The 12,259-nt window shown below is 36.2% G+C and overlaps 2 protein-coding genes across 2 annotated transcripts in view; one reads left to right on the top strand and one right to left on the bottom strand.

The window, feature by feature from the left end:
* The window catches only part of NCKAP1 (NCK associated protein 1), a 108,637-nt gene that overhangs the window by 24,413 nt on the left and 71,965 nt on the right, over nt 1-12,259 (top strand). The gene's annotated exons all lie outside the window — the stretch shown is intronic.
* Nucleotides 7,359-7,692, bottom strand: LOC102950584 (60S ribosomal protein L39-like). The gene has a single exon (XM_042994863.1). The coding sequence runs from the start codon at nt 7,688-7,690 to the stop codon at nt 7,535-7,537; it is 156 nt and encodes a 51-aa protein (XP_042850797.1). The 5' UTR covers nt 7,691-7,692; the 3' UTR covers nt 7,359-7,534.

Genomic DNA, 12,259 nt, shown 5'->3' with positions numbered 1-12,259 from the left:
CCCTTGGTCATTTATACTTTAATACTGTCCAAATTGTTAGTGCTTTCTTTTGTTTATGAAACCATAAAATGTTCTGAGACTGATTTCTGTGCTGATTCCAAAAATTAGCAACTAGTAAAGACCTGAGTGCTTAGTTTGTATTCTTCATTCCATTGTCACATTGGACTTAAAATAATTTATTTATGTTTATATCTATAGTATATTTAGCATTAAAGTAAAATGGATTCTTTCATCCAGAATTATTTTGTAGTTAAATTTGTTTCATAGGTATATCATGATTTCTGGACTTACAGAGTTATGTGCCTTGATAGAATTCTTAAAATTTATCCATCCTAATAATCATATCACCTATGTAAGCTTTCCTTTTTGTATGGAGCCCACTCTTCTATAACCTGCTGTCTTCTAACTCCTCTGTGGACAGTTTGCTTATGTCTGTTGCAGAGCTTTCATCTTGGGACATCTTCTCTTTGTTGTCCCAAGTATAATGGTTTTTACCTGGGCTTTTATATGGAGTTTTCACAGAATTTGGGAATCCCCTGATACTGTGTACAGAATTTGAATGTGAGTGTATTTTTTGGCTTTCATTGTATTCTCAGGGTTGATTCCTATGATCCCAAAACAAATGTGCTTTGAAATCACTTTATTTTGTGAATTTTGTGTACTATATATTCTAATTATACTAAACTCTAATCATAACCTCTTCAGCTTATTGATGCTCTCTGTTTTCCTGCAAATGAGACTGCTAATGAGCATTATACTGGGGTTTTCCCCAAGGAGATGCATTCCTGGCATTTGCAATCATCTTTCTATTTTCCTCAAATTTCTTAGTTATATCTTGCCCTTAGTGATAGTTTTTTAGCTATCTTCCAAACTGTCCCTTTGGCTGCAATGTTGGTTATGATGCCCTTCCTAATAACAAAGGATATTACCAATATGTAATCACTTTTTGATCTTTAATTTTTATTTTCTTGGTTATTTGTTTGAAGGGAGCTTTAGCTACTTTAGCCTGGTACCCTTTGAGCACCGTTAGTATGGTTTCTTTCTGTTTATCATGGCTGCCCTGGTCTTACCTTTTGTCAGATCAAAAAATTTTTGCTAAGATGCAGAATAAAAGGCGACAAAAGAAACTATAGTGGAGTAAATAAGAGATGTTGCAAAAACACTTATTCTTCTTTATTCTTCTTCCTATCAGTCATCTTGGGCTAAAAATGTTTTAAATATGTACACTAATGGTCTTTAGCCAAAAATAAATAGGATAGTATACGATGTTAGTCCTCTGTGTAGTGTTAGATAGAATGCAGAACATGGGAAAATATATTTAAGTGCTTTTTAAAAAATGTTCATTTATTTATTATTTTAAACAACATTTTTTTAATGTTTGTTTATTTTTGAGACAGAGAATGAGACAGAGTGTGAGCGGGGGAGGGCCAGAGAAAGGGAGACACAGAATCGGAAGCAGGCTCCAGGCTCTGAGCTTTCAGCACAGAGCCTGACGGTGGGGCTCAAACCATGAACCATGAGAATATGACCTGAGCCGAAATCGGGCGCCCAACCGACTTGAGCCATCCAGGCGCCCCAATGTTTATTTTTGAGAGAGAGAGAAAGAGAGAGAGAGACACCGACTGAGTGCAAGCAGGGAAGGGGCAGACAGAGAGGGAGACACAGAATCTGAAGCAGGCTGCAGGCTCTGAGCTGTCAGCACAGAGCCCAACGTGGGGCTCGAACTCATGGACCGTGGGATCATGACCTGAGCCAAAGTCAGACACTTAACTGACTGAGCCACCCAGACGCCCCTAAGTGCTTATTTTTTAAGGAGTATTTTATTTTTGGAGAGTATGTGTATACTTTCATGGCACAAATTGGCCATGCTTTCCTTAGCCTTGAGGTCTTTGTTTATGCTGTTTTCACTATATGGAAAAATACTTGCCTCCCATATTCTTTCATTAGGCTAACTTCTACTTGTCTTTTGGGTTTATCCTCGGATGTCACCATTTCAGAGAAACTTTCTTTAGCCCTTTCAAGTTAGGTTAAGTGCTGCATGAATAGTTCCCTCCATTTATCATTCATTCACTTATTTAAAACATTTGTTGAGTGCTATCTGCATAGTCCTGTTATGGGAGAGGGGATCCAGCAGTGAATAACTAGATTAAATTACAGTTCTTGTAGAGCTTACGTTCTATTGGATAAAGATAGACAAAAAAAGAATATGAATGTAATATCAGGTAGAGATGAGTTTTAAAAAGAACAAAACAGAGTGATAGTGGGGAGATACTTACTTAAGGTGACCAGGGAATGCCATACTGAGGAGAAGGATATTTGCAGTCATTGAGATTAGAGCTGATAGTGGCTTGGGCCAGAATGGTAGAGGTGAGAAATGTTCAGATTCTGAATTACTTTGAAGACAGCCATGAAATGTTCAGATTCTGAAAATGTATTTTGAAAATAGAGTCTACAGTAATTTGCTGATCCATTGGTATGGGGTACATGAGACTATGAGAGAAGACCCCAACATTTTGGCTTGAACAGATCTCAAGATTTACTTGGGTAAGGACCCAAGATGAACAGGTTTGGGGTGGGCGCAGGCATAAAAGGGATAGTACTCAACAACTCAATATTAGATATGTTAAATATGTCTAAATATTAGAAATCTGAGTGGAGATTTTGAGTAGCTAAGTATACGTATTAAGTCTAGAGCACAGGCTAACATGAAACAGAAGTTGAAATGGAATTATTGAGTGTTTTAAGAGAGAGGAGGAATGGCATAATCATTGAGAATGAGAGAATGAATTGACAGTAAAAATTGGCAGTGAAAATGGTGTCGTGTTGCTACTCAGTTATGGTTTATGGTCATGAATTCAGGTTGAGATCAAGTCAGCATATCTATATGCTTTCTCTTATTGTGGGTTTTATCAGGCAGTCATGATGGAGAAAGAGATAAGGGAGTAATCCAGTGATGGGCCACTCAGTCTTAAAATGGTTAAAAAAGGTATTATGGCATGAGAAGGCAAGTGACAGGAGAAAAAATGGTAGGGTAAATGGATCGGAGGTGCTTCTGAGTTCCAAGAATTGATGAGGGTGTAAGGTATTAGGAGGGTATTACAGGTCTTAAGTGGGAGTTATTCATAGATGCCAGTTTACCTTGTTTCCAAATCTCCCAAGAACAACATATAAACAAAAAGGTCAGGAAGAAGCCAAGAGAGTTTAAGCATAAACTTTATTCCTCTTTACAGGCCTGCAAATTGAGGAAATTTAACATGAGCCACCACACTGTCAATATGTAAGAAAAATAATCCCTGGGAGCCCTCTTTATTTTAGGGTATCCTTTAACTTTCCCCATCTTCCTCACCATCCTCACTACCTTTAGAAGCTCTGACCATTCTTGTGGTCTTTCTCAAACTGGGAAGGGGGAGGAATGTGTGTGTGTGTGCTTTAAACTTCTTTCATGTTATTACTAGTTGGTGAGGGTCTTTGTCTTGTATTATAAGCATTATAGTATTTCACCATTTTTGAACCTTGCACCTAGAAGTTAATTGTGGTGTAACCAGCTTTTAAAACTGGATATTTACCTTTAAAAAAAAAAGGTGAGAGTTACCTGCATACTGACATGTACATCCTTCAGTAGACTATATACTCTTTTAGAGGCAAGGTCATCATTTTATTCACAGTTTTATCCCCAGCTCCTCTCATGATGCCTGATAATATAATAGGTTGGGATGTTTGTTGACTAAATAAATAATATATTTATGAATAAGTAAGTAAAATGTGGTATATCCATTTAATGGGATACTATTCAGCAATTAAAAGGAACACACTACTGATAGATGTTGTAGTATTGATGAACTCCAAAACATTGGGCTAAGTGAAAGAAGTCAGATGCAAAAAGCTACATATTGTGTGGTTCTGTTTTATAGGAAATGTCTAGAAAAAGCAAATTTGTTGAGACAGAAAGTAGATCAGTAGTTGCCTGGTTCTGGGGGTAATGGGGGTAAGAGTGAGGTTAACTGTAAATAGGCACAAGGGAACTTCTTGGGATAATGGAAATGTTCTAAAACGATAGGATTGGTGGTTGCACAACTCTAAATTTACGCAAATTATTTAATTGTTCATTTATCATGGATGAATTTTATGTTATGTAAGCTACCTTTTTTAAGTGATTTATATTTTTATTTTTTAAATGTTTGTTTATTTTTGAGAGAGAGCATGCCACCCAGGCACCCCATAAACTGTATCTTAATAAAGCTATGAAAAACTATTTTCAGCAGCCAGAAGTGGTATTTTATTTTTTATTTTTTATTTTTTTTAAGTTTATTTATTTTGAGAGCACGCTTGCGTGAGCTTGAGTGAGAAAGGGGTAGAGAGATGGGGAGAGAAAGAATCCCAAGCAGGCTCCATGTTGTCAACATGGATCCCCATGTGTGGCTTGAAATCACTAACCACAAGATCATGGCCTTAGCCAAAGTCAGATGCTGAGCCACCCAGGTGGTCCTGGAAGTATTTCAGAAAAAATGAAATGTATTCAGAAACTGTGAGATCATGACCTTAGCTGAAGTTGGGTGATTAACTGACTGAGCCACCCAGGCATCCAGAGAAATAAAAACTTTAAAAAGTAAAAAAGTATAACCATCAAGGACAGTTTAATGTTGACTTATTACCTTGATATGTCAGTAGCACCTGGGGCCATCTTGACATAAATAGTTCGGTATAATTATTGATTATAATGTTGACATCTAATCTGTAAGAAAAGCTTGATTTTTTTCAGTGCCCAGGTTATGAAAGCAAGGTAATCACATATTAGAAAAATAAAAATTATTAAAAATGAATGTGAGGAACTAGCTTCATTTGTATTGGAAAATGGTGCCATTATACAAAAATTACATTATCATTAACACAGTATACTACCTTTTATATAAATATGTTACACCAACCTCTCTTTACTCTAGGACCTATAATTAGTGATTTTTCTAGTACTAATGATAAAATTACAGTAGTTTCACGAGTTTGTATTAATTTGACCGTCCTGTAACCAGAAATCTTAAACTTTCAGGATCTTTTCAGGTGCAACTTAAGGTGCACAGGTGGTGAAATAGAGATTGTTTTAATTTGTGTTACTTATTAGTCTTTGTTTCAGTTACTTAGTACTATATAACAGATGACCCCAAATATTAGCTTAAAACAACAACTTATTTCTTATTCTGTGGGTTCACTGGGCAGTTCTTGTGTTTGTCTCACCAGCCTTATGTCACAACTACATGTAGCTGGTGGGTTGGCTGGGGGGTGGGCCTAACTGAGATAGCAAGATACTGAGACTTTTCATTCCTCATGATATATCTGAGGCCTCTCACACATGGCATTCAAGGGCAGTGTTCCAAAAAGAGCAAAATCAGAAGCTGCAAGGCCTCACATTAAGAGTGTCATTGCTTCTGCTTTCTGTTGGTCAAAGCAAGTCACAAGGCCAGCTGAGATTGTAAGGGTGGGAAAAGAGAATACTATTGATGGGAGGAGCAATAAAGTCCTATTACAAAAGTGGTATGCATAAACCTTTAATTTCTTTGCCTTTCTGTTCTTTAAAATATAAAACTCTGTTCTTTGGAATTAATTTAAACAGATGACTAGCAATACAAATTTGAAAAAATTTAATATATAAAATGAGGAGGTTGAATTAGAGGAGTTCTTGGAAGCTATAGTCTGATGAGGCTACAAATAAATACAAGTATTTTCTGAAAAGAAAATAGTTATAGCTTGGCTTGTTCCTATACTACTTTTGTATCATTGTATGGACACTTGAATGTTGAAGTATATCGAAGAGGTGTTTTAAACTTTGATGTCTCATTGACTTCATTGGCATTTTGCCCTCTTTATGGTCTGTTTCTGTATCTGGAAAGTGAGGATAAAAATATACCTGGAATGGGAAGATAAAAGTTCTGGGGGGGGGGGGGGGGCGCCTCGGTGGCTCAGTTGGTTAAGCATTGGATTTGACCTCAGCTCAGGTCTTGATCTCAGGGTGGTGAGTTCAGGCCCCACACTGGGCTCTCTGCTGAGCGTGAAGCCTGCTTAAAAAAATAAGATGTTCTGGACACAGATGGGAGTGATAGTTGTACAACAATGTTAGTATATTTTTAAGTGTGAACTACACATTTCAAAATGGCTGAAATTGTTAAAGTAGATTCTGTGTTATGTATATTTTATTGCTGTAAAAAACATGTACCTTGAAGAGTATTTATGAGGATTAGATTCAGTAACAAATTTTAAATACTCAGTCATGCTTAATTACTAGGCAGGTGTTAAGGATACTTCCCTGAAATTTATTTACTACCCTTTGCTCAGAAAAATGCATTTATGAAATACTGACTACCAATGGAATCATTTTGTATATGAAAGAAGGAGAATCCTACGAAATGTTATGAACCTTTTTTTTAAAATGAGTACTCTTGGGGCACCTGGCCGGCTCAGTTGGTGGAACCTGCAACTCTTGATCTTGGCATTGTAGGTTTGAGTCCCATGCTGGGTGTAGAGGTTACTTAAAAATAAAATCTTTAAAAAAGTAAAATGAGTACTCTTTGTGCTGATTTGGATTTTCAGGTAATCTTAGATTTGCTTATATTGGATCGAATATGCCATTCTTTTTAGACGCTTCTTGTTTCCTTGTTTTATGCTTTTCTATCCTGGAAGGACATAATGAAATATTTTGCCCAACTTTGGGGATTTATTCCAGGGATTAAATCACCAGTCTGTGTTAGGATACATAAACTCATTTGAGACATGAGTTGATACCTGATATTGCATTCATTTATAATCAGCAATGCAATTTAAAAATTGACTTTATGATTTTTACATTGAGAATCTTGATGATTGGAAATTAATTGATAGATTAATTGTACATCCTACTATGTGCTGGTATTCTTGATGTTGGAGATATAGCAGAGAGTGTTACAAACCTTCTTGCTCTCGTGGATTTAAATTCAAGTTGGGTTTTTAGATAACAAACAATTAATGGAAATAAACACATACTTTGATTTGGTGATAAGTGGTAGGAAGAAATAAAAAGCAGGATAAGCAGTTAAAGAGCGAGGAGGAAAGGAGACTTATTTTATTTTTACATTTATTATTTAAAAAAAATTTTTAAGCTTATTTAGAGAGAGAGAGAACACGAGTGGGGTAGGGACAGAGAGAGAGAGAGAGAGACAGAGACAGAGAATTCCAAGCAGGCTCCACACTGTCAGTGCAGAGCCCAATGTGGGACTCCGCTCATGAACTGCGAGATCATGACCTGAGTCAAGATCGAGAGTCAGATGCTTAACCAACTGAGCCGCTCATGAGCCCCAAAAGGAGACTATTTTTTTTTTTTTTTTTTTTTTTTGAACCAAAAGGTCTCACATGTTTATTACTGAACCAACCTACAGGTGCAGAAGCATCGTAACAGAGAAAAGTCAATTTCCTGATAAAACAGATCTACTGGTCAGGCAGTAGGGAGGGATGGAATAGAAACACCTGACTTTCAGGCAGCATAAACGTGTGCCATCTCCTGTTCGATCCCTTACAGGCCTAGCTTCATTCTTCTCCAATTCTGCCTCTTGGAGTTGTATCTGATTTTATTACCAGTTTTCATCCGAACCCACGGGGGAATGGGACGATTCTGCTTTTGTTTCTTGGCAAGGAATCGCTTGATCCTGAAAGTCTTGTGGGAAGACATGGCGAGAAGTGGCCAGCAGTACACACAAGGATGGCGTAGAAGAGGGAAAAAAAGCAAAAGGAGACTATTTTAGATAAGAGTGCTTAACAGTGGCTTCTCTGAAGAGAAGTGAGGGAGTGAGCTATGCAAACAAGTGGCAAAAACATCCCAGACTTGAGAAAGGAAGTGCAGAGGCTCTGAGGTGGGACCAAGCTTGATGAATTTGATGAACAGAGGAGAAAGACCTGTATGACAGCTACTGAGTGAGGCTAAAGAAGTCAAAGATGAAGTTTGGAGAGCAGTTTGGAGGCTAGTGTAGTGGTCTAGATGAGAGTTAATGACAAAGGGTGGTAGCTGACAGTTCCTTTCATAAGAGGTTTACCCAAATACCTTCTCAGGACTCATATTTTTAAAAGTGTGGTTTAGAATATCATATTAAGAAACTGAACAAAGCTTCTTCTGAGACCAAACTTCTGTACTTGGTTGTTACTGTTTTGTTTTTGAATTTGCATTTTTATTTTTTAAATTTGGTTTAAATCCAAGTTAACATATAGTGTAAGAATGATTTCAGGAGTAGAATTTAGTGATTCATCACTTACATATAACACCCAGTGCTCATCCCAACAAGTGCCCTCCTTAATGCCCATCATGCATTTAGCCCATCCCCCACCCAACACCCCTCCAGCAACCCTGTTCTGTTTTTAAGAGTCTATTATGGTTTGCCTTTCTCTCTCTTTTTATCTTATTTTTCCTTTCCTTCCCCTATGTTCATCTGTTTTATTTCTTAAATTCTACATTTGAGTGAAATATATTTGTCTTTCTCGGACTGACTTATTTCACTTAGCATAATACACTCTCGTTCCATTCACGCTGTTGCAAATGGCAAGATTTCATTCTTTTTGATCACTGAGTAATATTCCCGTGTGTGTGTGTGTGTGTGTGTGTGTGTGTGTGTGTGTGTGTTTATGTGTACGCATCTTCTTTATCCATTCATCAGTCGATGGATATTTGGGCTCTTTTCATACTTTGGCTTTTGTTGATAGTGCTGCTATAAACATTGGGATGCATGTGCCCCTTTGAATCAGCATTTTTGTATCCTTTGGATAAATACCTAGTAGAGCAATTGCTGGGTTGTACGGTAATTCTGTTTTTAAATTTTTGAGGAACATCCATACTGTTTCCAGAGTGGCTGTCCCAGTTTGCATTTCAACCAGCAATGCAAAAGGGTCCCCTTTCTCCTCATCCTTGTGAATATCTCTTGTTTCCTGTTTTGTCAGTTTTAGCCATTCTGACAGATGTGAGGTGGTATCTCATTGTAGTTTTGATTTGTATTTCCCTGATGATGAGTGATGTTGGGCATCTTTTCACATGTCTGTTAGCCATCTGAATGTCTTCTTTGGAAAAGTGCCTGTTCATGTCTTTTGCTCATGTCTTCACTGGATTATTTGTTTTTAGGGTGTTGAGTTTGATAAGTTCTTTATAGATTTTGGATACTAACCCTTTATCTGACATTTTCTCCCATTCCATTGGTTGCCTTTTAGTTTTCTTGATTGTTTCTTTTGCTGTGCAGAAGCTTTTTATCTTGAGGTCCCAATAGTTCATGTTTGCTTTTGTTTCCCTTTCCTCTGGAGATAGGTTGAGTAAGAAGTTGCTGCAGCTGAGGTCAAAGAGATTGCTGCCTGTTTTCTCCTCTAGGATTTTCATGGTTTCCTGTCTTACATTTAGGTCTTTCATCCATTTTGAGTATACATTTCTGTATGGTATAAGGAAGTGGTCCAGGTTCATTCTTTTGCATGTCACTGTCCAGTTTTCCCACCACCATTTGCTGAAGAGACTTGTCTTTTTTCCATTGGATATTCTTTCCTGCTTTGTCAAAGATTAGTTAACTATATAGTTGTGTGTCCATTTCTTGGTTCTCTATTCTGTTCCATTGATCTATGTTTCTGTTTTTGTGCCAGTACCATACTGTCTTGATGATTACACCTTTGTAATACAGCTTGAAGTCCAGACTTGTGATGCCTCCAGCTTTGGTTTTTTTTTTTCAGGATTGCTTTGGCTATTTGGGTTCCATACTGTACTTGGTTTTTAAAAGGAACAAAATACTAGCATAATTTAGATCAAGAAAAATAGTTTATTATGCATAAGCAGTTTTGACAATGAAAGAACATAATACTTGAAATAGGTGAATAAAGAACTATAGCCACATTTCTTTGAAAATCAGTGAGTTGCCATCTTAGGCATTGGTTCTTTATTGTAATTTGCCAGTAATTTTTCTTTGAAAGAGTAAAAACTAGTAAATACTACATTTCAGTGAATTTTTTAGATACTTATCTTGTTTGTAAAATGCTTCTTAATTTGACAAAGATTGATAACCAACATTTTTCAGTGCAAAGATACGATGTTCTTACGATCTGCGTTGCTAATGTTTTTCCTGTTTGTTTTCGGTTTTTACATATTTTTTACTTTGAATGTTAAGAATAAGGATCCATGGTTTGAAATTTAGTGAAAGCATTGTACAAATATTTTGCTAATGTATATAGTTAATCTAAGTATCCAAAATATGCTTTTAAAGTATTAATGAATAGAATCAGTTCTCAGAATTACACTTTTCTAATTCTGTTCTGTTACATCAAACAATTTATTATTGATTTATGTTGTTTAGCTATTTCCTGCTTTTTGTTTACTATAAAACAATGAGATGATGAACCTAAAATTAAATACATTTAGTAGTATCTACTCTCTTTCACTTTAAGAACTAAAAGGTACCATTCTTTTTTTGTGGTTGAAGTCTTAAAGTTGTAGACACTTTTGTTCTTTGTTGTTATAATTGATCTCTTTCATACAGAACTTTATGGAATTTATTGTCATTAAATAGGGAATATAATTGGGACGACTGAGTGAGATACTTGTAGAGTATTTGGAACAATGCCTGGCAAGGAGTGTGTGCTCATGTAATACCAGCTCTTACTAGAAGTACTATGAGTAGTATTGACATTATTTAAAATAGCTTTTCTTTTGTTTTGAAGAAATGGTTTGTTTAGCCTCCTTTGCCGTTTATCTAATATTGAATGAGTAGCTTCTGGGTGCCAGGAACTGTCAGATGTTCTCATGTACATTATTTTGGCTAATGATGAGAGAGTATTAGGCTCTAATGGTTAAGTCAGTTAGTCTTGGTTGTTCAATAAGAGGTAGGCTTTCTAGCAAAATTTGTCATCTGTCATTGACATAAAAACCTTTTAAATTTGTCATAATCTCTCCTCTGATAGATGTTTATGTTGGATACTTTTTATGTTCAGAGCAATGTGATACGGGCTGTGGAGATTGAAACAAATGAGTTTGGTACACTGTCTTATAGTGCTGGAGAAAGCTGTGATACAGGGTAGAAAATGATACTGTTAGAAATTATACACATTTAGAAGAGAGAGCTAGTACTTGCATTCAGGGAACAAGTTTAATCAGGCATGGTTTTTGAAGATAGGTTAACATTTAAACTGAGTGTTTGGGGATAGTAGGATTTGGACATCTCAGTAGAGGAAACAAATATGAGATGTGTATAGAAAATAGGGAATAGTTTGTTTTAGGTACTGTGTATGAATGAATGTAGGGGAAATTTTAGATTGGGAAGGTAAATTTTATTTAGAACCAAATTGTGTAAGGCCTTGAAAACTTGACTGTTTTGAATTCAGACATTTGTTAGTGGAGTCAATGTTTTTAGTCACTCTAGAGGCTAGTTACATATGGTTTGGGGGAAATAAAGTTGAATGAGAAATTTAGACCATAATGAGATTTTATTACTAAAAAGGGAGGTGGTGACCATACAGAATGGTAGAAAGGACAGTTCTTTTACATTCTGTGGGCATTACGTTCTTAATATGTAAAATAAAATGTGTGTAAAAGATCATTAAGGCCATAATGAGATGGTGACTTTTTTTTTTTTTTTGGTCCAAACTAGGATGCTGAAATTGAAAGGAGGTACTATTAATAATTAAGCCCAGTAGCAACTGAGTTATACTGTTGCTTCTTATGAGTGTACTTTACCTATTATATTTCAAAACTCAAATTTAAAGTACTGAAAAGCAAAAAAAAAAGACTAAGTCATCAATCATAAATGTTTATTGTTGAACTTAAAGGTAAAGGTAATCTAATCTGAGGAAATAGAATCTTTTAAAATGTATTAATTTAGTTTTAGTTGAAGTATAGTTGACACAGTGTTACATTAGTTTCAGGTGTATAACAGTAATTCCACAAGTTTATACGTTAATACTACGTTCACCACGAGTGTAGCTACCACCTGTCACCATACAATGGTGTTGCAACACCACTGACAATATTCCCTATGCTATACTTTTTATTCCCCTAACTTACTCATTCCATAACTGGAAGCCTGTGTCTCCCACTCCCCTTCACCCATTTTGTCCACTTGACACCCCCAGAAAATAGTCATTTTTGTATAAGTATCTGCTTGATGAGTGGTAATGATTAAAAATGTGCATATAAACATGGAAGTGTTTTGAAACAGATACATTGTTGAAAATAAAGTCAGTTGGGGCGCCTGGGTGGCGCAGTCGGTTAAGCGTCCGACTTCAGCCA

This window comes from Panthera tigris, chromosome C1 (assembly GCF_018350195.1).
Source record: "Panthera tigris isolate Pti1 chromosome C1, P.tigris_Pti1_mat1.1, whole genome shotgun sequence".
NCBI classification, from domain to species: Eukaryota; Metazoa; Chordata; class Mammalia; order Carnivora; family Felidae; genus Panthera; species Panthera tigris.
This window is presented reverse-complemented; position numbering and strand designations above follow the sequence as displayed.

Excerpts from the sequence above, each read along its gene's own strand:
- LOC102950584 (XM_042994863.1), bottom strand. The coding sequence starts at position 7,690 with ATGTCTTCCCACAAGACTTTCAGGATCAAGCGATTCCTTGCCAAGAAA.